At 51.8% G+C, this 23601-nt stretch overlaps 3 protein-coding genes across 9 annotated transcripts; 1 reads left to right on the top strand and 2 right to left on the bottom strand.

Annotated features, from left to right (window-relative positions):
- Window positions 1-180: 180 nt before the first annotated feature.
- On the top strand, window positions 181-1614 carry C23H1orf74 (chromosome 23 C1orf74 homolog). The gene has a single exon (XM_072844867.1). The coding sequence runs from the start codon at window positions 440-442 to the stop codon at window positions 1298-1300; it is 861 nt and encodes a 286-aa protein (XP_072700968.1). The 5' UTR covers window positions 181-439; the 3' UTR covers window positions 1301-1614.
- Window positions 1615-1658: 44 nt separating this feature from the next.
- TRAF3IP3 (TRAF3 interacting protein 3) lies at window positions 1659-18400 on the bottom strand. Of its 7 annotated transcripts, XM_072844839.1 has the most exons (17): window positions 17951-18400; window positions 15733-16597; window positions 14652-15004; window positions 13237-13351; window positions 12627-12684; window positions 12377-12401; window positions 11920-11949; window positions 11540-11635; window positions 7491-7562; window positions 7084-7224; window positions 6213-6350; window positions 5825-5960; window positions 4994-5056; window positions 4859-4918; window positions 4167-4318; window positions 2696-2968; window positions 1659-2515 (listed from the first exon to the last, which is right to left on the bottom strand). In XM_072844839.1, the coding sequence occupies exons 3-17, from the start codon at window positions 14946-14948 to the stop codon at window positions 2432-2434; spliced, it is 1740 nt and encodes a 579-aa protein (XP_072700940.1). In that variant the 5' UTR covers window positions 14949-15004; window positions 15733-16597; window positions 17951-18400; the 3' UTR covers window positions 1659-2431. The 7 variants fall into 7 exon arrangements, 5 of the variants coding, with proteins under 5 accessions (XP_072700940.1, XP_072700941.1, XP_072700939.1 ...); XM_072844840.1 differs by lacking the exon at window positions 15733-16597 and having other exon boundaries at window positions 2866-2968; window positions 17951-18399; XM_072844838.1 differs by lacking the exon at window positions 15733-16597 and having other exon boundaries at window positions 17951-18399.
- Window positions 18401-18600: 200 nt separating this feature from the next.
- On the bottom strand, window positions 18601-23579 carry LOC140643124 (11-beta-hydroxysteroid dehydrogenase 1-like). The gene is made up of 6 exons (XM_072844581.1): window positions 22211-23579; window positions 21484-21614; window positions 20764-20875; window positions 20446-20631; window positions 19748-19891; window positions 18601-19303 (listed from the first exon to the last, which is right to left on the bottom strand). The coding sequence occupies exons 1-6, from the start codon at window positions 22296-22298 to the stop codon at window positions 19083-19085; spliced, it is 882 nt and encodes a 293-aa protein (XP_072700682.1). The 5' UTR covers window positions 22299-23579; the 3' UTR covers window positions 18601-19082.
- Window positions 23580-23601: the final 22 nt, after the last annotated feature.

Below are 23601 nucleotides of genomic sequence, written 5' to 3' on the forward strand. Positions count from 1 at the left end.
TGACGCTTCCTCCAGTGTGCTTTTTTATCTGTATGTATACACACACACAATGTACACGCCTCTCTGCGTGCAATAAACAGCTCTGCACACACCTGAAGCTGAGAGCACGCTCCTGCGACGGCTCTGAAAGCTGGCCGACGGCTCTGTGCTTGCCCTCCCCATATTGCTTCCCCAGACTCTGGCTGAGGGTAACGGCAGCGACCTCCTCCTCTACGGCCTCTTCCTTCTTAACGAGGCCGCTGGGACCCCGGTCCGCCCGGGCCCAGGCCTAGGCCTGGGCGGAGCGGCCTTTCCGGGCGGGCCCAGGCCTGGGCTCGGGCGGAGCGACCTTCCCGGGCGGGACCCAGCCGCTCCGCCCCGGGCCGCCGCCCACGCTAGCGCCGAGGCCGACCCGGAAGCGGCGGGCCCGGCGGTGGCTTCCCGTCAGCCGGCCGCGGCGATGGGCCCGGCGGCCGGGGCGGAGGCGGAGGCCCCGGCCCCGGCCCCGGCGGGCAGCGCCCTGTCGGCGCCGCGGCTGGTGGCGGCGGCGCGGGAGGAGCTGGGGCCCGGGGCCGGGCGGCGGTGGCGGCGGTTGCCGGCGGCCCGTGCGCTGCAGCTCGCCGGGGAGGTGCTGGCGGTGGCGGCGGGGCTGAAGCCGGCCCTGCTGTACGACTGCGGCGCGGCGGGGCCGGCCGAGCTGCGGCGGTACCTGGCCCGGCTAAGGGAGGCCGGGCTGGCCCCGCGCCGCCTGCACTTGCTGGGCGTGGAGGGCTCGGCCCTGCTGCTGCACCCGGGACTCGCCCGGCGGAGGCTGGCGGCCCTGCTGCGCGCCCGCCCCGCGCCCTTCATGGATGTCTCCGCGGGGCGGCAGTGCCCGGCTCTCTGCGGGCCAGCGGAGGCCGAGGCCATCAGGGGCCACCTCGCCGCCCTCCTTGCCCACCTAGGGGCCGCCGAGGCCACCGCCACCGGCCCCGTGTCCTCCAGCGAGGTTGTCCCCGCGGGCTGGAACCTCTGCACCGTGGTCGGGGTGCTGCTGGGCTACCCGGCGGCCTACTCCTTCTCCGCGGAGGAGGGCGCAGAGAACTGCCTGGCGCTGACGCCGCTGAGGGTGTTCACGGTCCGGGCCTCCTGCCCCAGGATAAGGGACGGTCTCAGGGTCCTGATCTACTCCTTCAGCATCCCGGAGAGCCTCTGCGCAGAGCTGAAGGAGGTGCTGGACGCCTGGTGCGATGAGCTGAAGGAGGCCTTCAGTGTGCAGAATGACTTCGTAGATCTCTGCATTTCGAGCGAGGTGGTGTCTCTTCCAGCGGTTGCCTTGTAAAACACAAACTCAGACTTTTTGAGCTGTTTCTCACTTGCATCAGGGACCGAGGCGAGAGATCCAGTTCCTGTATGCGCAGCCCACTGAGGCTCTCGAGAGGCCCGCGAGCAACAGAGGCTGAATTTTGATGATCTTGGGCCCTCGGCCTCGTAGGCCAGTTGCAAATCAAATGCGTGTACCTCCCAGGCGACCAGTGTGTGGATGTACGCACTCACAGCGGCTCTGCAGCCTCCATCCAGACTGCGGAGTGTGCCCTGTGAAGTCAGGGTATATTTATTTGCTGCGAACAGCGAAGGATTAATAAAAAATATGAACACCACAGTCTTTTGAATTTGTGAAGTTTATTGTAGGCTCCGTATAGTATTTACTACTCGTGCGAGGTGGTGTCGTAGCTGAGCCTGCATCTGAGTGAGGGGCAAGTACTACTCTTAAGACCCGCACAGTGCAGCTCCAAAAGGGGCTTAAAACCCGTCTCTGTCAAATTAATGTGGTGCTGGCAGTGAAAGGGAAGCGGACGTGGCTGTGGGGACGCTTGGCCATGAGACAGGCTCAAAGAGCGGTGGGCCGAGCTGGGCCTGGCGGGCAGGAGGTGGGAAAATTGCTCGGGACAGGCAGTGAATGGGGGAGTACGAGGGGACTGCGCTAAAAAGCCTCCCTGAGCTGGGTTTCTTTGTCTGGTGTCTACTGACATGAGATGGTCCAGGGTCGAATGCCTCCCATTTAGGGAGGCAATAAATAAAGGAAGAGATTTTTGTAGTCTTCTCAGCTGCTGGGCATGAAAACCAGGGAGGCTGGATCCCAAGGGCACGGGATGCCTCGTCCCTGCTGCCCCGTCCCTCCCGCCCCGCGTGAGCCCCAGCAGTGGTGGTTGGAGTGGCTTTGTCCCTCAGTGCCGCAGGAACTGGGCAGCACAACCCTCAACTGACACAGAATAACCAAAGCAGCCAAGGGAAGGAGTGATCTCCCAGTGTTTATTAGAGCCGTGGGCGTTCGTCTGGAGTGAGACCAGCTCAGGATATGAACCAAACAGGCAAGTACAAAACAGCAGGCGGTGCACTGCGGCGAGGGCGCATTGCTGTCAGTGAAGCAGAAGTCAGTTCCTGCAGTGAGGTCGGACACAGAGAAGGTCCTTCATGGTCTGTAGCTTGCAAGAAAGGTGGCTATGGCCATTGCTATCACTGCCACCAGGAGAGGGATCCAGTGACTGCGCCGTCTCTGCAAGAAGAAGCAAGTGTTACTAGGAAATTGGTGGGGAGAAGAAACTTCTCATCTCATCCCTAGCAAACGTGTCATTCATCTTGCCGCACTGCACAAATAAATGGGGGAATTTTTCGCAGACCAATCTGCAGCCTCGGTCTGAAAGCACTGGGAGTCGGGGCGAGGAACGCCTCCCACCTTCGCCTGCTTGCTCTGGAAGTGGTTGAGCTCGTCCCGGCACTGGCGCAGCCTGGTCAGGCAGGAGCGGTACTCCTCGCTCAGGGCCTCCAGCTCCGAGCGCAGCTCCGTGCACTGCAAGCAGAGCGAGGAGCCGTTAGCAGGAGGGATCCCCTCACTCTTGTACGCACCGAGAGCGGCAGGGCTTCCGCAGCGGCTGCAGCGCTTCGCCCGTGCACGGGCACTGCAGTGACAGGGGATTTTCACTTCTGCTACCTGCATGCCCGTATATACCTATAGGGGACAGAGCAGATCTCAGTGTTACTGGGAATGCGGTGGTGGAGGCAATGCCCGGTGGGTTACCATCCCGTGACCTGCTTGGCTTTGCTGCCGTCTTTCACATCACATGGGAGAAAGAAGCAATCGTTATTTTTATGACCACAGAAGTGTGCAGGTCAGGAAGAAGATGTGGAGTGCAAACTCGTGGCAGGGTTTGCCTCTCATTCTGAAATTCAGTCTGCATTTGAGTGCAGAGCAATTGCAGAGTCCTTTAAACCCTCTGAGACATGGAACACATGGGACAGGTGCCTTGGTTGCGCTGCGCAACCCCAAAACCCAGGGAGCAGCGCCTTTGGTCCAAACGGCCACACGGCGTGAGAGCCTGCCGCCTTCCCGGCACGCGGCGCGTTGGCAGCAGGAGCTGTGGAAGGAGGCTGCCTGTGCGAGGGCCTGCAAGAGCGGGCGGGGGGGCAGCTGGGCCCCCACAGCTGTTCCCTTTTGTTGTGATTGTGCTTTACAAAACCCCTCCCCAGGTGATGCCTGCTGTTGGTGGTGCACTTGCCAGCGTGGGTCGGTAGGACAAGCTCTTCTGCTGTGTGGTTCTAAGCTCTGCTACAGTAAGTTATAAATCCTTTTTTATAAATCTGTGCTGAGTGCTGCTGTAAGAACTGTGGGGCTGTTGGCTGGCAGAGGGCACAGGCTGTGCTACCGGTCTTGTGTCCTGAAACAGTTTTTTAGATGGGAAAGAGCATGTAAGAGGTCAGAAAGCTTTGAAGGTTTTTGCAGCCCAGTTGTAAGGGTGTTGCTTTTGTTAGCAGACCCTTCTGTTTATATGCAAGCCTTTTTTCCTCCTCTCCTTCCTTTGTGCTCAGGGCTTCAGCTCCTAAAGTGTGGCTTTGGCTTTTCCCTGTGAGAGTGTTGAGACTCTCCTGTCTGTGAGAGCAGAAATGGGTTTGTATGGAGAGGGCTCTGCTGCTACAGCCCCGGGTGCCAGGCTGCTGGTGCCCTGCCCTTGCACGCAGACCCTGCATCTGGGGTTTGGCTGAGGCTGGTATCAGGATAAAAATTGAGCAGAGATAATCCTTACAGGAGATACCAAGCTCAGGTTACTTCCAGGAGCTTTGCTGTGTCGTGTTGTGCTGCTGCTGGAGCACCGGCAGCTCGCTCCCCAGCAGGGAACTCGGTCCCAGCAATGATTCAGTGACTTCCTCACCTCGTTCTCCTTTGCTGTAAGCTGGGATGTCCTTTTCTGCATCTCATCCTTCAGACTTTCTTCTCCCTCCTCCTCATCAGGGTGCTCTAACAGAGCATTTTGTTTTTCCTTGGCAGGAGTGAGAGGTGGGGTCTGCGTGGTGAAAACCTGGTCTAGAAAACAGTCAGGCTTCTGATGAGAAACAGGTCCAGGCTTTCAGTTTGCTTTACATCTTGTTTACTCAGCACAGTTTAAAGATAATATTAGTGCGCTATGCACACAGCAGAGGACATAGGAGCTGAGTTAGTTATCATGGGCCTGTCTCTGCTTAGCTACAAGTTAATCATCTTTAGAGGAATATTTATAATTAGTTGCCAGAAATGGAAGGGAGGGAGAGTTAAAATGCCTTTTATTACCTTTTTTCCAGGTACAGCTGTAGTTGCAATTATAAACTGGAATGTATTTTACTTGGGGGGGGGAAAAATGGCATAGCCACTGAAGTAGAATTTGCAATGAAATCCATTTATTTTTTAAAGTTTGCCATCATAAATACACTTACATTTAATGTTAACTAGCAAAATTTAATAACTCGCTTTGTGCAGCTTTAAAAGAATCCTTTACTCTAAACCAATGTAGACTTCTCCTAGAGTCAGGTCTAAGGCTCCTGTATCCAGCGAGAGGAGTGCTGGGTGGGAGTTACAAAGTTTGCTGACCTTTCCTTTGCACGGTCCCCTCCTGGGTCTCCTGTTTGTTGGTCTGGGTCTGTATCAAGTCTGTGAACATGAAAAGCCACTGTTATCGTCCACAGCGCTAACGCAGATCTCTTTGCTCTTCTTCGTGTTACTCACTGTGCAAATGGCTGATTGTTGCTTCCAGCGTTACCTTCTGATTTTGTTCTTTTTGCAATTTATCTGAAATAATAATAAGAAAATCAAGGTTGATGTAAATCTCTGTGTATCTTCATGCAAAGATGGTAACTTTCCCTTTCTCCACGTGTGTTAAGTGGAGTGGATATTGTTGGCTGCACTGAACTTTCTTCTCTGAAGGGACATGATTTTTAGCTGTTAATTGCCCTTTCAGTTTTGGTACCTTTTTCTAGTGTGCCTTACATTCTATTAATATATAGTTTATTTTAAAGCTGTTTGTGAGACCTATTATGAAAATAGAACTGCTTCCCATTTGCTCTTCCTTAATTGTGTTTTAAAATAGCCATGTGAAGTACGTGTGAGTTTCCCTGCCTCTATCTGAATTGGTACTTTAGGATGCTATTGGCTCACATTTATATGCTGGTAATACCCACCACCACGCAGCAGCACCTCAGACAGTAACGCGATGCCCTGCCACCCCAGCGGGCTCGCATTGCTGTGTTTGGGTCTGACAAGGATGCAGAAGTCCCCATCAAAGCTGAGGATTCATCTTTGATATTTTTTTTCCCCAGGTGTCTCATTCCATCCTTTGTCTAGAAAAGTCATTTCACTTCTCTGAAGTCCTTTAATCTAGTTGGAAACGACTTTAGGAGCCCTCTGAAAACCTCGGCAAGCTGAGATGTGCAGCACCTTCAGAGAGTCTCTTGCACGTGTGTGTGCTTGGCTTTAAGGACCAGGATTTTAAGACTATTTTCCTTTTATTTTCTGTTCATTTGGAGGACAGACCCCGCACCATTCCCCCACACACGATACCTTCAATGGCGCTGATGTGCTCTGCCTTCAGGTCGTTGTCCTCCTGCAAGGCGCTGGCTTGTCGGCGGAGCGCGGCGTGCTCGCTCTGCAGGCTGCGCAGGGCCTGGTGGAGCTGCTCGTTCTGCGCGTCCGCTTGCTGGGGGCGAGAAGAGCCCCGGCATCAGCCCAGCCCTGGCACCACGCCGTGGGCAGCCCACGAGCACACAGCGTTGGCCAACTTTCTGGCAACGAAAGGCAGCCCTGAGCTGAGAACTAGGTTGCACGTGTAACTGCTGTGCTTCATCCAACGGGATTTCTTGTGTAGTGATCTCAATCTGGGGGCTTCCCTGCTTGCAAATTGGAAAACGTGAATTCCCGTGGATGCTGTTCCTGCGGGGAACCAACGTACCTGCAGCTTGCTTTGCAGAAGGTGGAAGCTGTTCTCGAGCTCGGTGTGCGCCGTGGTCATCTTGGTCAATTCGGCTTTGAGTGCGGTGTAGTGCTCTTTCCAGAAGGCGAGGTCCTCTCTCGTCGCTGCCAGGCTTCTCTGTGGAGGAGACAAGGACCCACGGGTGGGCTGTGACCCACTGCCCGGCAGGACCGTGCCAGGCTGCCCTGAACAACATCCAGGGGCACTCGTGTCGGCCGGCCTGTGCGTGGGGCTGGGGCAGCGCTGCCGCCTCCTGCAGCAGGGCTGTGATAACCTGCGTGGGTCTGATGCCCTCTCATGGACAGAGCAAACACGGGCAGAGGGTTTGCTGGGGAACCCGAGTTCCTCTGCTGCCAGGGGGATTGAGAAGCCTGGTAGCATTTGGGGGAAAGCTTACTTGTTATTCTGAAAATACCGGTTATCCTGTGGTCAAAGCAAATTGCTGCCTCTTGGGGAAATCCATTTTCCTATAAAAGAGCAACTCCAGAAAAAGTGTCTCTGGAGACCTCGTGCCCTGGATGTCTGTGCATGTGGCTCGTTGCTCTGTGCGTGCAGAGCAGGGAATGGGAAGAAGGGACGGTGGAGGAGAAGGGATTACATTTAAAACTGCCAAACAGCAGTGTGTTTCCCCAGCTATGTGCTGTTTTTAATAACCTGATGTATGGCTTGCAACATGAGCACAGATTTCCACTAAGCTGCTTTGGACTTTGCTCAGTAGCTTAAAAAAAAAAAAGATATTTTTGCATCTTTGTTACTAATGGTGAGCTAGTCATTGCCTTTCCCTGGAATCTGGGGGCTCTCACAGTTGGACTAGATTAAAGCAAAGCCAGGTGTAAAACATGTTGCTTACTTGAGAGTTTTGCAGCTGCTGCTCTGTTTGGAGCTTGTCCTCCAGCATCTTCTGAAGAGCCTCTTTTGCCTTCTGCTCGTAGGTCTGCTTCTGGTCCTCCATCTCTATCAGGATCTTCTTCACGCACTCCTTTGAGTAACTCTTTAGAGGAAGAATTAAAGTGCTTGAGGGGTCTTATCTGACACATTGCTAATCTTGCTAAGCCTGAATATTAGCAAATCCAGAGCGTGTAAATGCTGCTGCTAATTTGCTGTGAAGCCTTGCTTCAGCAAAGAGGAAAAATTGTTTTCAGATCCATATCTCATCAGATTGCTCTAGAAACTGAGACCTGACCTAATTACATGGTTGGGTATTTCATTTTCATGCCTTTCTTTACCTGTGTTTGTTTCTCAACAATCGGACATTACCTGGGTGCAGGCCTGCAGCTGATTTTCAAGGGCCCTTAGTTTACACTTCAGTTTATCTTCGTTCAGCTGACCCTAGGGAAAAAACAATTGAACCGATGTGTGGAATCATAAATTATACAATAGGCCCCCAATGTTTTGTTAGCTTGTGTTTTGATGCACTTTCTCCCTTTTCATCTATAATATTGTGGCTAAATTTGGTCAAAGTCTTTTCAATGCTCAGAGTTCAAATTAGCCCTTCATGATCTCAGAACAAATGGGATATGGGCGAAGTAAGACTTCCACGCATTGAAAAACTCTCCTGAGGCAGTTCCACTGGTTACTGAGTGCAGGTGCTTGCAGTGAGATGAGAAGTTAAGAGCAAGGGGATTTCGGGTTAGTCTGGATGGGTCTGGCAGAAGCATAGCTGCCGCCTGTTCCCTGGCTGATGGTTCCTCCCTGCAATGCTCCTTGCCTAAAGCTCCGGCTGGTGCTAAGGTCTTGTCTTGCTGGTTCCCTTAGGAAATAGGTTAGGTCTGCGTTGCAACATCGAGTGGTTGGGCAGGGGGATAGAGGGCAGCAGTGATGACTGATTTTTCCTTATTATGAACTCCTCTCTGTGTTAGTCAGGCTTCTTAGGGTTTGTGAAACCAGACTGCATGCAAATTCAGATAAAATTTCTAGCAAAGAGTTCACATAGGCTGTTTTTCCACCACCAATACTGAGAATGCTGGTATCCTCTCTACTTACAGCTGTTTGAAGTCAAGCCTCTGAAAAAAGAAAACCAACTCCTCGATGTTACAGGAATAGCTGTTAGACCCAAGCAAAACCAGATTCTCTGGTGTCTTAGCCCTGTTTGAATTAGCACAAAAGTAAGCTTACAGTCCCAAAGAATAAATCTTCTCAGTTCAGTTGTTGGTACAAAGTACTAATGGCTCTATCCTCTTAGAAAGTAGGTGGCATTTTGAAAAGCATTTTTATATGTGAAATACTATGCCTAGTTTTCCTCTGCAGTTTATTTTATTCTGCTGCCTGCAAAGGCTCAGGTTAGAGGGTGGTGGTATGACCGTTGTGCGCAGGTGGAAATGACTGTGCAAAGTACAAGGCAACAGAGCACTGGGCCCTTCCTACCCTTGAGAGCAGAAATCTGCTGGCAAACTCCTTTCATGGAGATGCAGCTTACAAATTGGCCAAAGAACATAAAGATTTCCCTGAAAGGAATAGGCTGTCTGTTAGGGTTGTTACCAGAACAGCATGGCAGTGAGGGGTGAGTATGTGCACATACATGGGAGCGCATAAGAAATTACGCTTCTGACCAGAAAACTCAAGGGAGCAAGTCTTGGTCAAGCCCTTGTGTTGAAGATTATCTGTGTGAAAGGGGCTGCTTTAAAACAAACAAAAAACCCCACCAAAAACCAATGCCACAAAACCCCAACCAAGCAAACCCCCCACCCGCAACTAAACAAAACAAAAACACAACCCCCCTGTAGCCACCATGGTGGGATGGGGTGGCTTTTCCTCTCCTCTGCAGTGTCTCTGGTGACACTCTGACCGCCGCCCGGGGGTCCTTGCACTGTGCCTTGCTGGAGAGCCCAGAGACACTCACTGAAAGCCAGGCAGAGGAAGGGATTAGGGCTAACATGTTCAAAATACGCCCACTCTTGCAAATACTGGATTTGAATCCTCTGTAGCCCTCGTCTTCAGAGTCAGAGGTTATCTGAAGGGGCAGCTCCAAAACCTTTCTCAAACTCTCTTCTGCATTTCTCTACTGCTGTCACTTAAGTGCCATATAAACATGTTAAACTGCCTTTGGCTGACAGCTGTAGTGTCTTGGTTGTCCTAGGATTGGTGAATTCTCTAATAATCCTTCCCTTAGTAATTTTAAATAGCTGGTTTAAAGCGACAATAGTAAGTGTTGTTTCTGGAAAGCTTCCAGTTTGCCCAAACATGATGCTTGTGCTAGAAAAATAGGTTCATAAAGTAGTAGTAATGCACTGGAAATGGCAGAGAGCTTAAACTCTGCAGAGCTGCTAGGTACTTCCAAAAGTCAGGCTCAACTTCGGAGGTCAGGAAGGGAAGAAAATGTATTTAAATTGTAATTTTGCTCGTTAAGAAGAGAAAAGCTCAGAACTAATTGCTCTTAATTAGAACTGAGATTTACTTAGCTTCCTTCATCTGGCAGCATTTTTGAATCAACTAAGCAAGTTTTACAACAGATAGGGGATTTAAGGTCCAGATGGGTGGTAGGAAGGTCCCTTTAACCTAGAAGTAAAATCATGGGAAAGGGAAGGAACCAAAGACTTTATCCCTTCAGTTTAACTACACCCCATCCTCCTGTGAAGTAATTGCTTGCTCCATCAAACCAGAAGCACCCATGAACATGAGCAGCATCTCAAAAATGTCTCTGTGGCCATTTCATGAGTCACTGCCAGATCATTCATGTGTATGCAATCACATTTCTTTTGAAACCCAAAATACTGGAAAGGATTAAAAAGCTTCTGCAGCAAGCATCTGGCATCTCACCTGGGCCTGGAAACGGGCAACCACCCATCAGTTTCCATGGCACAGCATTCTTGTCCAGGACCTGTCTGTACCCCCGTTTGCCAGCACCTCCCGGAGAAGCCCCTTGCCCCCAGCCCGCCTCCCTCCGCAGCTCCCGGGGATCCCCTCCGAGCAGGCAGCGTCTGCCTTGTTTGCCCTGTTGGCTCCAGCGCCAGCGGTGAGTTAATTTTTAGTCCGATGAAAGGCTGAATGAGAAGCAGCAGCAAAGTCTCTCTTCTGTAGCAGAGATAGCAAGAAGCAAAGTGCACCCACCTGTTTGTAACCTGAGGTTTCATGGCTATTTCCTGCAGAGTGTGTCAGGGTGTTTTTTCCTGCTCATATTTGAAGAAGCAAGTGAAGGCGGAAGTTTCTAACCACAGTACATCTAACACAAGGGGTTTTTTATACCACCTCACCCAATCACTTGCTTTTCTGCCCCAACAGAACTTTCAAACCACTTTTTTTATAGCACAATGAACTGTAAATTAATATTTGATTTAATAATCCTATATAAAATGCTTCATATGCTGCATAAAATGCATAATCTTAATTTTATCTCCTGATAGCAAAAAAAAAAAGGGCCCTGGTTCAGTGCTGCCCAGAGGATTTTGTTTGAGCTGTGGGGAAATAGTTTGATGCAGGGCCATGATTCAGCAGAGCACCTAAGGCTAAGAGTGCAAGAGCATCCTGGTATCGGGTCCTCTGACCTGTGTTTGGGGCCCGAATACATCCCCGAAAGGAACCGGGGCAGAGGATGTCCCCGCGGGTCCTAGCGAGGAACCGACTGGGTGGCTGGGAGCTCGGCAGGAAGGCTGTGTGTGCTGGCTGGGGTTTTTTAGCCATTGTGTTCCCAGATTAAGAAACAGTCTGTCTTTCCTCCCACCCAATGCGGTGTTTGCCAGCACTTGGATGCACCAGTTTGGTGCATCTAAAATTTTTATCTTGGCAAAAAATTAAAAAAATTGGTTCAAAATATTTGAAACTTGTTTTGACTAGGAAAGGTAATTTGGTGGAAGATGGTTGGTTGGGTTAATTCCATTTTTTTCCCTTACACATTTCTGTTTGCTTTTCATTTAAGAAAAAAATGGGAAAGGCAAATATTAAAAAAAAAAAAGGCAAAACCTTACAGAAGGAAAGGGTTTTACACTTCCTGTTGATCTGAAAGCAAAGTACATTTTGTAACAGTCTTTTGGGGGCCAAAAGGAAAAACTTTAAGCAAAGCAGCCCCCTAACTTCTGAGTTTGTGTTCAACCCTCCCTGAAAAGAAAGGTGACAGCAAGGAAAGAGGCAGGGCAAGGAGCTACTTGCAGGTGAACGGTTCCACGCAACGTCTTGCCTGCTAGGTGACAGCGCTGTATTTTAAACCTGTAACATCTCCAAGCCTGTAAAGCACCAAAGCCAGGCAGAGCTAGAACTTAGCTCCCAGAAAGAAAGGGGGACCCGTGGGGTGCTCTTGCTTCTGCACGCAAGCCCGGTCCCGCTGAGGCAAAACCTGGCCCCGGCAGGAATCGCCTTGTGCAGCTCTCTGGTACCTGCCAGGATTTTTCTGATGCTTGCAGCAGCGTGGAGAAAAGCTCCTGCAAAATCACCATCTTCTGCTTGAGCAGCAGCTCGCGGTGCAGGGCCTCCTGTGGGGAAGGGCAGAACCGGTCAGTGGGGACCCCCGGAGCTGGCGGGGACCCCCGGAGCTGGCGGGGATAGCCCAGCTCCCCCCTCCAGCTCTGGGCTTCCTCCGCTTGGGGAGCTTCAGGCAGGTCTTTGAGTTCAGTGGCTTGCCTGTAGGCATTCTTGGCCATGTTAAAATTGGGTATGTAACACTTCTTTATTTAATAATAATTACAGTTTAAGAAGTGGTGGTGTACTGACTGAAGACATGCTTTCCCGGTGGGTGAATACAGTATTTGGTACCTACCTTCAGGTAGTTGGACAGCTGCACCATTTCCTGAAAGGGAAAGGGCAAATGTTTAAAAACGATAGGATTGTTTCAGTTTACAAACATTTAATGAACTGGCTACAAAATCCAAATATTTTGAAATAAAACTGAAGTTAACAGCCTGAGTCTGGGCGGAGGAGGAGAGCCTGCTGGGCTTCCTTCGTTTGGATTTTCCAGGGAAGTGAAAATATTTTCTGCAGCAACTTACAGCATTGGAGTTATGGCACCTTTGCCATGTGGTGTATCAAATCGGGGCGGTTACTGAATGCGAACAGTAGATATCCGGGGGACAGAACTGCCTTTCTCTCCTATAGCAGCAGGGTCACCATTTTTGAAACCATAGAATTTAACAGCAGTCAATGTCCTGGTCAGAAATTGTAGAAACTCATTTCTTTTGCAGGAGTTCAAGGCTAGTTATTATCTGTGTTTTGCTTACCTTATTTAAAACTGCTATTCCACAACTGAAATAAAAAAGGAAGCGTGTTACTGAGGTGAGTGCGATGCGGGGGTCTGCAGCAGTCCATGGCTCTGGACCCCAGCCGCTCCCCGCCAGCCCCGGCAGCGTGTGGCTGTTTGTGCAGCGAAAGCTTGTGCCGAGGCGAAACGTGCTCGGGCGCTGGAGGCGGCTGCTCTGCGGGGACCCGAATTCACAGCCTGGGGAGGGAGGGAGGGGAGGACCGGCTTACTCTGTCTGCTGGCTCGAGTCTTTCACTCCTGCGCATGGATTTGTAAGGGTCTGGGTTCCTGTGAAAGCAAAGCAAAAGGATGTGGCGGATCCCCTGTCCCAGGGCTGTGAAGTTCTTCGGTTTGAGTGTCCGTCTTGGCTGTCTCGGAGATGGCATCGCTTCTAGGATGGAGAGCAGCTGTTTAAACAGCATCCGGTAACACAACTCGATAGGGACCAGAGGCAGAGAATCGTCCTGCTCTCAGATGGATGGAGAAGTGGAAGTTAAGTAATTCTGCAGACAGGAGTCAGCCCCAGCCTCCCGGATAACCTGGGGCACTTATGGGGGTGCTGTAGGGCAGAGCATCTGCTCAGCAGCACTGGTTGGTGAGCCATGGGCTGGGCTGGTTTATTGTTCCGCAGGCAAAAATATTCTTAACACCTGCAGTCTGCTGGGGAAACTCAGACTGGGGTGGTAAACCTTAATCACAGGTGTAGGGCTGCTGGCAAGGGAGCTCGGGTTAGAGGGGAGCTTCCAGCTCATGTCCCAAACTGCTTGATGGAGACTTAGAGGTGGGAGGGAAGCGCCGTGGCTGCTGTTATGCTGGGAAACCTGAGCATCCCCCACCTACCTTGGGTGTTTGCAGAGGCACCTCGCCTGGGGACGGCTTCTGCTGAAACACTGAGGCGGACGCTGAGGCTGAGCGGGGAGCATGCAGGGGGGAACTTGGGGCAGCTCCACGGGTGCTGGAAAGAGAGAGCAGCTGGAATCAGCATCCTTCCAAAATGGGCTGTGAGGAATGGAGGGGAATGGGCTGTGGCTGGGTCAGGCTTTGTCCCTGAAGTGGCTGGGTGAAGAGTGTCAAGGAGATGCCAAAAAAACATGGCAAATCCATAAGGATCTGCTGCTTTGGCTGCAGCAGCTCCAGAGCTCTGTGGGGAAGTGGGGGAAAACCTGCTGGCTTCTGGGGGGTACACCAGAACAGGACAAGGCCCCCCCCCCCCCCCCCACACACACACACAAAGTATCTTGAGATATTTTTGGAAAAGATGAGGACTTTTGGTGTCAGGGAGCTGGGTCCTGTCTCAGGTCTCTGCTACCATTTTGCTGCCTTGGAGCAGAGGCACCTGTTCTGCACTGGCTTCCCCCTGGGGCTGGGGGAGCGGGGTGCTCGCCCCGTTGCCCCTCTGCCCCCCGCAGTCTCCCACCCCTTGTTACCTCTGCAAAGGCAAACAGAGGGAGTGCATGGATCACTGTGCATGGGCTGTGTACTTGTGAACGCTTATTCCAGATTCCTGCTGTCCATCAGGTGATTAAACCTGGTGAACTAAATGTCGGCGGGAGGTAGGTAATTGCTCTGCATGCTCTCCTGCTGCAAAGGGATCTTGAGGGTGTGCCTGTGTAAGTCATCTCACGTTCCACTGTCTCTGCTCACGTAGGTTTGTGAAGCCCTGAGGATGAACTCGCAACATACCAGGGGAATTGTTCATTTTGCACGGGATAAAAGTTTAGAAGGAAATCTGTTTGGTGCTCAGATTGGGGTGTTTTGCATTGCATCTTTCTATAGATGTTATTCAAGGCAGCGAGCCCTCTGGGTGCTGTTAGCTGTGCAGCACAGGGTAGGTAACGAGTACCAGGGAGTGTCCTAATTCCTGCACCCTTCCTGCTAACAGTGATGGTGATGGAGGGAAGCCAGGTGTTCAGAGCTCAGTTTTCAAGGGCAAAAATAATTTGCGTAAGTGCAAAACTGTAACCTGGCAGCTAGGATGTGGGGTTGTACTTGGAGGAGTGGTGGAAAATCTCTGTCAGGGTTCAGGGTTTGGAAAACAGGAGAGGAGCATGCCAGGAGGGAGGTGACAGCATTTACCCGTGCCTGACTGCAGTTCATAAGGAAATGCACTTTGTTGTTGTTGCTTTCTCACTTTTTGTCTGTACTTTGGTTTGGGTGCCGATGCCGTTGCAATCGGTGGACAGGCTGTGGAAGCTTTGGTGGGTGCGAGCTGGAGCAGGCAGAGCACAGAGCTGTGCTCTGGGGGCAGACATTACCTGGAGCAGGACGGGTGGTCTCGGCTCCACCTGCGAGGAGGGGTCCGGAGGGATGCGCGCTTCAGACTCCTGTCCTGGCAGTGTCCTTCCAGCATCGCTTGCCAGGTTTCTCCTCCTCAGGAACTCCCTTTGTCGGGGGCTCTGCAATGGCTCCTCCGCTCCCCTCCCGAGGTGGCGGCAGGTCGTCACGTTGTTTCGGTGCCGCAGGTTCTCCCGCATCTCGTGCCGCCGCTCATACTTCTCATCGTAGCTCTCGCGCCTGTGCCGCGGCCGTGCCTTCTTGGGCTGGCTGATCATGTTGGGCACAGCTCTGCTGGTCTCTGACCGCCCTGTCTACTCTGAGGTCCTCTGTCCTGATGAAACCAAGGGAAAAGACATGATTTGAGTGAAAACAGATTATTTCTAGGATTAAATGAATGTGAGGTATCAGACACCGATTCTGGACTCCTCATGCAATGGATGCAGGTGGTGTTCCTGGGGAAATCTGTTGTCCGTGAACTCGTGTGTGTTGGCTGTGTAAAACAAGCTGCGCTGTTCTTGCTCCTCTGTCGGGCGGTGCTGACCCAGCAGATGCTTGGAACAGGATTTCAAACAATTAACACAACCTCATGAAATTGGCTTCACTGCCAAGTAATGATGCTTCCACTGCTTCCTCTGGGAGAATTCCTTTCCCGATGAAATAAATCCCTCTGTTATTCAGACCGTTTCTTTGGTGCATGATCTTAGAGGTCTTTTGCCAACCTAAAGAAAACAATGGAAACGCGGCAAGAGCAATAGCTGCTATTTCCACAGTAAACTTCTTAAGTGTGCATTTCTTTTACCAGTGTGTGTGGGTTTTTTTGATAGGTCCGGCTATAGCGGTGCTGTGGTGTGACTTGCTCTCCAAGCAGTTGCATTATATTTCTTAGTGCTGGCTGCCTTTTCTGTGTGCACAGAGAGGTCTGGAGCAGTGAAAAGCTTGCAGTGTTGTAGGGGTTGGTTTTTTTTTTTTTTTTCCAATGGAGAATCTGGCAAAGTCCCTGCAGGTCTGAGTGCACCTGCTCTCTGAAGACCACAGCTACCGAGTGCTGCTTTCTCTTACCTCCTGGTTGCTCCTTCCCTTCCCCAGCTCTTGGCTCGGATGCTGCGTAACACTTTGCCCTCTGCTTGTTCACCCTCGCTTGTCCTCCCGCAGCCTTACTGGCTGCAGCCCTGGGTCTGCGTGTTTGCCAAGCTGCAACTTGGTTCCTTCATTGCAAATACAAGTGTAGTGACCGATGGTTACACTTCGGGATAAATTCACTGTTAAGCTGCACTCAAGAACTGGGGGCACAGGCTCTCAATGGTACCGGTTTGCCTCAGGCACAAATTCTGCCTCCGTTTCTGGGGACTTTGTGGCCAAACAAGGCAGTGGCCTGGCCGAAGGAGGAGCTCCTCCACTTCAGCACTGTTGCACCATCTACGTGTGCATGCAGGGTGTAGATATGAAACCTCTTCCCTCCCGCTGACTTCTCTGCACAGTTGCAAGCCACCGGTGCATTGTTTTTTACTGGACTTCGATCATATCAAGTATATTTGGGTCTTCACCTCTGCATCAGTTAGAGACAGCTGAGCAATAACTACCCACGACTGCTCCTCTGCCTTCCTCCCCTCGAGCGAAAGCTGTGTCCCCCTCTCCTGTCCCCTCGCCCCATCGGCAGTGAAGAGGCTCGTCATCCCTGTGCACATCCCCTGAACGATGCTCGGAGGGTGCCCGGCCCCGGGGGGCTCAGCCTGGAAGCTGTGGTGGCTGTGTCTGGTGTGGGGCTTTTCTCATGTTTAGTAAATCATGTTAATGTAGGAAGGAGGGGAAAAAAAAAATAATTTTAGTCTCTGAAAATTCAGGTTAAATGTTCTTCAGCGTTGAACAAAACCACCAAAACTTCATTGGTCTCATTCTGTCTCAAGCAATTAGGAAGTTGTTGAGTCTAATGGAAAAAAAAAATGGGAACAAGTAAACCCCATTCACATATATAATACTTCCGTGCTTTTTAGTCTGCATTAAAATCTGCTCCATAATTCTTTTTATTGTCCTCGTGCTAGCTGTGGCGTACCCAAAGCTCGTTGCTAGTGCTGTCTCTTTGCTGTAGGGGCTTCCTTTGGAAGGAGAGCGGCATTTTGGGGTGGTCAGCTCTTGCTCGGGGCAGGGAAGGTGCCTGCAAACCAGCAGCCAGAACACTGCTCCCAACGCTGAGCCTGCCTGGGACATAGGCTTCGAGACCCCTTAAGTACAGCACTTGCTGAAAGATTAGGCAGTGCTCACCTGTGTGCTTTTATTAACTTTTATTTGAATATGCTCTTCTTTTGAATAGCTGCTGAAGCATCTCTAGCTTAAATTTACTGAAGGATCCCAACAGTATTTCACTATTTGGGTGTTTCTTACTGTGATACGCTTTCAGCTGGAGGAGTCTGGGGGTATAAAAGGCTGAGCAGGTTATTCCCATGCAGCTTTCGTGTCTGTACCATAGCAATCCCACTGTGCTCACCCAGGGCCTTTCCTCTTGGTGCACGCATGCTTTCCGTGGCCCGGCGGGCAAGGCAAAGGTTTGGCCAACAGCTTCGCACGCAGAAATGCAAGTTGGGCATATGCCAATGTCCAGCAACGTGGCCCCTTGAAGCCTGAGGCTGGGTACAAACCCCGTAGCTTGGGACAAAGTGTGTATCTACAGCCAAACCTGCTCCAAACTCTTCAGGACACCTTTAAAAGCATTTTTCAACTAATTTTTCTTAATTTTAGAAATGGCCCAATTGCATGTTGATTCCAGGCCTCGGATGTCCTACTCGGTCCCTGCTCATCCAGGTCTTCCCGTGAGGAATAGCTCAGCCCATCTCCCCCTTGCACTCTGGGCTGCCCAGCCTGTCACCGTGCATCCCAACAGCAGCTCTTGTAATAAATAGCCTCAGTTAACCAAAAATGTGCTTTAAAGCGAGGTAAAGCTTAAAGAAATACATGGTCCACTACTCACCCCAAGCTGAGCAAACTGTTGAGGCCTTCTTGACAAGCTAATACTCTATTTCCTCCTTCTGTTACCCCAAATTACCCTCTCTAATTAACAAACATGTCCTTTATCTTTGCTTTCCAAGCTGTTACGCTTCTTGCTTCAAGGGAAACAACAACAAAAAAAGTGCTTCTTGCTGGTTCATGTTACAGCGTCCCAGTGTCAATCATGTAGGCTGAAAGCGGGGTGAAAAAAGAGGAAAAAAGGTGCATGCCGCCGCTTTAGTGCGGCAGCCTCTGCTCCCCTCCATCCCTTGCCGGCCCTAGCGCTGCGGGCACTTACCTGGCCCGAGGGGTCCTGTCCTACCCCTCGACCACTGCAGAGGAGCAGGGTGAGCAGGGGGTTATCGGGCACGAACACGCTCCAACTGCCATCTTCGTGCCAACCACCTCATTTTGCTGCTCTCTCTCTTTTTCTCGCTCTGTAAAACAGGAAACGTTGCAGCCGCAGCCAAGCCCTGGTTCCTGTCGCTGCTTGCAGCCCGGCTGCGGCGTGTGGGGGCCTGGCTTGCAGGGGGTTTGGGTTATCTTGGGACCCCAAAGTCTCCAGCTTTTCTCTAAGCAGAGCCAGCAATTATCTTTTGGGCCATCTCCCTTTATCGGCCTCTGACACGCGGAGGTTGAGTGCCGGTTAACGGAGCTGCCGGTGGCACTCGGTGACTGAGTCTCCCCAAGCTGCTTTGGGGCAGAGAAATCCAGACTTGGGGAAGTACAGTAATGCTATTATTTTAAGGCTTCTTGCAGACTGGAAAAGAAAAAAGTGTGTATCGGCAGCTGAGGAGAGGTCGCGAATGGCAGAAATTCATTAAGGTCTTTAAAGAAGTGAAAGCTGTGTTAATGCAAATCATGCAGGGAGGTCAGTTTAACCAGCTGGGTGCTGATAAGGACTTTGTGTCTATGGACAGGGAAAAGGAACACAAGTAAAAGCAGACATCTCGTAAAGTAACACAGGATTTATTTTTACGAAGACCAGCCTAGAAGGGATATGTGACAAGAGGTTTCCCGGTTCAAAGACCCTCTTGTGGCTTTGGGCGGTTTGTACCGCTTGGCCCAAATCCTCATTCTGGGCCATGGCTTGGCTCGCTTCCTGCAGTGCTCAGCACCGCTGCCTTTGTGGCTTTCTGTGGGGGAAGAGTTTCTGAAGGTTGAGCAGGACACTGGCAGCAGATCCTGCTGCCAGGAGCTTCTCTGAAGTGTCTCCTGGTCAGAAAAAAAGCCAGTTGCAAGAGTTCATTACTAAAAAGGATGCTTTCGTGCTGTGTGTTAGGCTTCTGGTGCATCCTGTCTCGGGTTGCCAGGGTGCATCAGCATGGGGCTGCCCTGGTGGCATGGAAAAAGGCACCCGAGTAGCCGGATGAACACCAAATCCCTTGTGCCTGGTCCAAGGTGTGCCGGCACGCTTGCTGCCCCTGGGGCTATGTTCTTCTGATGTTTTCCACCTTATAGCTGCTCCTGATGAGGGAGTCGAGGAAGTCGGGGGCTATGGCCCGGAGGAGGAGCAGGCTGCCCACTGCCCGGGATGGGTAGTGCAGCTCCCGCCAGCGCAGTGCCCCGCTCTTGATGATCTCCAGCGCACACTCCTCCTTCGGTGCCGGCGTGTCCCGGATGGCGTGCGAGACCGCTCGCACGGCGTTCTCTGGAGGGACGGGAGGACAGGGAGGGAAGGAGCAGTGTCAGATGGAGGGGCTGCCACAAGCACCACCGGCTCAGTTGGGGTGTCTGTAGCTTCCTCTAACAAACCGACAAACTCTGGGGATCAGACCTACTTAACAAGGCTTACAATAGTTAAAATAAATAACAACTCTAGCCATGTCCTTCCCATTTCTTTCCACCTCTTGAGTGACCATAGGATGGAATCCCCACCTCCTCTGGGTTTACTGCAAGGATAGCAGAGTCAAAGGTCTTGGGCCACACTTTTTCAAGAGTTGGGGTCCTGTTTCCACAATTGCAGGCTGAGGGTCCAGCAGCGGTAGTGAAGCAGTGTGCTGAGCAGCCTGGGGCCCAAGGGTGGGTGGTGGGCTCAGCTTGGCTCTGTCTGGAAACACACTGAGTCGCAGTGCCCCAGTGATGCTGAGCTTACCTGTGTTGATGTAGCCCAGGATGCAGAGTGTGATGGAGACGTTGACCTTGTCTATGATGAATTCTTGTCGCAAGGAGCTGAAAAATCCATCTAAGGCGAACTTAGTTGCAGAATAGGGAGCTGTAAATGGGCCACCAGTTTTACCTGGAGCAGAGACACAATGTCAGGGTTCGTGTAGTGGGCAGACACCAGGCTGCATGGCTCTCCTTTCCTCTTGCCCTTTAAGTAGCTATAATATCGTGATTCAAATGAATGAGTAATGTCATGGATGCTTGAGAGAAATAAACAAATGCAGGAATGTTTAAAATGTAACATACAGCATAGAATGGCATGAAGTGCCTTCAGTTGTGGGCGATACTGTTCTTGTATTCCTGCATAGATACCCATGTGTACCAAATGCATGTATAATATGTGGCCACGCACATAATGTAACCTGCAGTGGCCTACCAGTGGCTGCAATGCATGAAGGTGAGTAGTGGGTGCAAAGACGCTAGCAGGACGGGGCATAGAATAGAAATCCCCCAGAGGACTTGAATTGTGCTTCCAGGATATAAATCATATGCTGATCCTGCCTCCAGCAGGGGGGCTCTCTGCCTTATGGTCCTCATTCCGTCTTTTGAAGAAGAGCCGCAGCCGGGATCCCTTGCAGGCAGAGGAAGGGATGTGGGCAGGGAGAGCCTGGTCCCTTGTGTGCTCACCTGCCACGGACGAAAGGACAACGATGCTGCCCTCGCTCTCCTTCAGCATGGGCAGGGCAGACATGGTCATGGACACGTAGCTGAGGAAGTTGGTCTCTAGGAGCTTCCGTACGTGTCCAACGTCCCCATTGAAGTAGTTGAAGTAGCTGTAACCGATGTGATTGAGGATGAGCATATCGAGGCCTCCTGGAAACAGAGCATGTTTGCTATTGGCAACCAGCATCTAAAAACAAAGCAGCTTCTTGGTGGCTGGGATGGCCCCAAAATGTAGCGTGGGGTGTGTTGGGCAGCGAGGAGGGGCAGTTCCCCACCACCTACCCCAGGTGTTCTCAGCCTCCTTCACCACCACCTCGGGGAACTTGGTGTCCTCCATAGAGCCGCTCACATAGCGGGCGGACGCGGCACCCAGCTTGAGGCACTGCTCCACGACCTGCGGCAACAGTGAGAGCAGTGTTGGTGATGGACCCCCCTCCACGGACCCCCTGTTCCCATCCCATGAAGGCTGTCACTGTCTTGGGGTGGATGGGCAGCGCATCTCCCTGTCCCGCTGGAGACCCTTCTCCCTTCGTGGGAGGAGACATGTTGCCCGGAGAAGTGTTTCTGGCTGCGGAGTTAAACAGGGGCACATCTGAGCCAAATATACAGTATTTATAAATAGGGCTATGACTGCTTAATTTTTGATTCTGTTGTAGATGGGATGCAAAAACGGTTCAGACTTTGAGAAAGGGCAAGGGTTGATCAGACCAGGCCTTGGGCAGGCTAGTGTTGCCCTTGGTGGTGGAGATCAGAATTCACAGCTGAAGACTGGAGAAAGAAATGCCATGCTGTCAGCATTGCAAATGCAGTTTGTTGCGGTGGTGGGGGGGTGTGTGTGTGTGTTAAAACAGGCTCGTGCTGGGCAAACGCTGGGGTGGATCTGTAGGCTATCTGGCATCCTCATGTGCCCAGGCCAGGGTGAATATCTGCATTCTGCTTGCCTGTGGGGTTCTGGGTTGCAAATGTGTTTCGCCTGCCCGGCACGCTCTGCTTGCCACTTACTTTCTGCAGCTTGGCCTCCGTCCGTGCCGTGAGCAGTAGGTGGGCCTCCATGCGTGCCAGGTGATATGCCATCTGCTCCCCGATGCCGCTGCTGGCTCCCGTCACGATCACCCGTTTCCCCCGGAGCATCTCTGGGGAGGAGGGCGCAGGGCTCAGAGCTGGTGCAGCCCACGCCATCGCCCCGCACGCGGGCACCACGGCTCCTCTCCACCCCTGCCGCCCCTCGCCTTTGGGTGTAGGGAGCTGCAGGCAGCAGCACTGCCCCGCTGCAGCGTGCACCGCTCGTGCAGACCCCGACTGGAGTCTGGTCGTTAATCCCGGTTTGGTGGGGAGTGCGTGCGAGGCTTGAGGTCTGCATCCAGCCTGGTCTGGGAGCAGCTTTTGGAAATGGCGAGAGTTGACTAATAAAACAATTAAATGCTTTAAGTGGGTAACTGCATGCTTCCCAAATAAATAATTTGCTGAGATCAGACGCTTACCATGTGTCCCGGCAGACCCCAGCATAATCCCATGAGCTTTCCTGTGCGGCACAGGGTGCTCTGACCCCTCGTACCGGGGGCTGCCCGCACTCCCCTCCGAGCTCTCGGCCCTCCCGTGCTTTGGCTCTTCCAGCTGTGCTTTGAAAGGCCCTTCAAAAGGCCCGTGCTCTTCTGCGTGGGCACACGCTGCCGCTCTGGCAGCAGACTCCCTGATTGTGGTTTTAAAGTGTGTTTTTCCAATGACTTACCTTCACTGAAATTCTCAGGTGCTGAATAAAAATAAAAGGCCAGCGCCAGTCCCAGCAAGGGGATGAAAAGCTTCAGAAGCAGACCCATCTCTCTGCAAAAGTACAGGCAGGAGCGAGATGAACTCCGTGGCTCTGAGCGTGGGGAGGTGGACACGTCAGTAGGTTGCAAATGGGGCTGGGAGTGCTAGCAGTTTTGAACTGATTTTTGTCTTGCACAAGTTTGCTGGCATCTATTGGACCTTTTCTTTGCACTTCCTGTGATTTAGCAAACATTAACCGATGGAGAACGTCACTTTGGACTTTAGGCTGTCCCTTTGCACCCTTGTCTTGCCAGGAGTTTCAGGCATGTTTTTGAGAGCATTGAAGGGAAGGCCCTGAAAAGCTTCTAGCTCCATAGAGTGGTGGGTGTGTTGTTTTGTGGCTGCCTTTGGGGCTGGGACACCCACATCCCCTCAGTGCAGACCTCCATAGGATGGACATCTTCTCTCTGTTCCACTCCACATCTGAAATCCAGGCAACGCTTCCCTTCCTCTCTGGCTGCCGCAAGGATTTATTGATCAGCAATGATCACTGTGGTACAGGTTCATAGGAATATCTAGAGAGAGCAGGGCGGGCAGAGTTTGTGTTTAGATCCTTATCGGTGCTTCTGGCTTATCCTATGTGATATCACCATTGGTGTAATACTGACAGTTTGTTGGGTGGCTCTTGTACCTCAAAAATTCACTCTTGTCTTGAGGAATCCACTGATTGCAAAAGGAGTAACAGAGTCAAGCGGGTGACTACTAAAGATCTTCAGCTTTCAGAAGCGTTGCATGTCGCACTGCTCAGCATCTGCCTGGGCATATGGCGAAAGGGTTTGCAAATAACTTTCAGAAAGAGAAAGTTTAAAGGGCAAAACCCACTCTGTGTGCACTGGTTTGTGTGGGCGCTCTCGGGATAAGGAGAACAGAAATGCCAGTTCCTGATCCCCTCTAGAAAGTGGGGAGTGAACCGATCCTGGGGGGTGCTTCAGTGGGAAGGGTTTGGGGAGGTTTCACGTTGCTTTGTCTCAGGGCAGGTAACGGTTGGTGCTCCAATGGCCAGAACCATGTTAGATGTAAACGCGTCAACTTGGGCGCGGCTGCCAGGGTCGGGGAAGCGGTGCAGAGCTCGCTGCAGGCTTGTGCTTTGGTTTTGCATTCAGTGTGCATTGCTCCTGGGGCCCGAGCCCTCGGCTTAAGGCGGCGATGCAGCAGCTCCATGTGTCTAGAAGGCGTTTTCCAGTTGCAATGCTTGTGTAAGAAACCGTCTACCAAGTTTGGAAAGTGTTACTTGGGATAGGAACATGCATTTAATTTGGGCATTAAACTAACAAAAAATTAAGCGAAAAAGGCAGTTATTCCTAAAATGAA

The sequence above is a fragment of the Ciconia boyciana genome, chromosome 23 (genome assembly GCF_034638445.1).
Source record: "Ciconia boyciana chromosome 23, ASM3463844v1, whole genome shotgun sequence".
Lineage (NCBI taxonomy): Eukaryota > Metazoa > Chordata > Aves > Ciconiiformes > Ciconiidae > Ciconia > Ciconia boyciana.

Bases quoted from the DNA above. Each gene is read 5' to 3' on its own strand.
- LOC140643124 (XM_072844581.1), bottom strand. From the start codon at position 22,298: ATGGGTCTGCTTCTGAAGCTTTTCATCCCCTTGCTGGGACTGGCGCTG. The intron at 20,876-21,483 runs GTAAGTGGCAAG...CTGTTGCCGCAG, and splicing joins CGGAGGCCAAGCTGCAGAAA to GTCGTGGAGCAGTGCCTCAA. The intron at 20,632-20,763 runs GTAGGTGGTGGG...CTCTGTTTCCAG, and splicing joins GGAGGCTGAGAACACCTGGG to GAGGCCTCGATATGCTCATC.
- TRAF3IP3 (XM_072844839.1), bottom strand. From the start codon at position 14,948: ATGATCAGCCAGCCCAAGAAGGCACGGCCGCGGCACAGGCGCGAGAGC. The intron at 11,636-11,919 runs GTAGGTACCAAA...CCTTCCCCACAG, and splicing joins AGCTGTCCAACTACCTGAAG to GAGGCCCTGCACCGCGAGCT. The intron at 5,057-5,824 runs GTATCGTGTGTG...TTATTATTTCAG, and splicing joins GCACATCAGCGCCATTGAAG to ATAAATTGCAAAAAGAACAA.
- C23H1orf74 (XM_072844867.1), top strand. From the start codon at position 440: ATGGGCCCGGCGGCCGGGGCGGAGGCGGAGGCCCCGGCCCCGGCCCCG.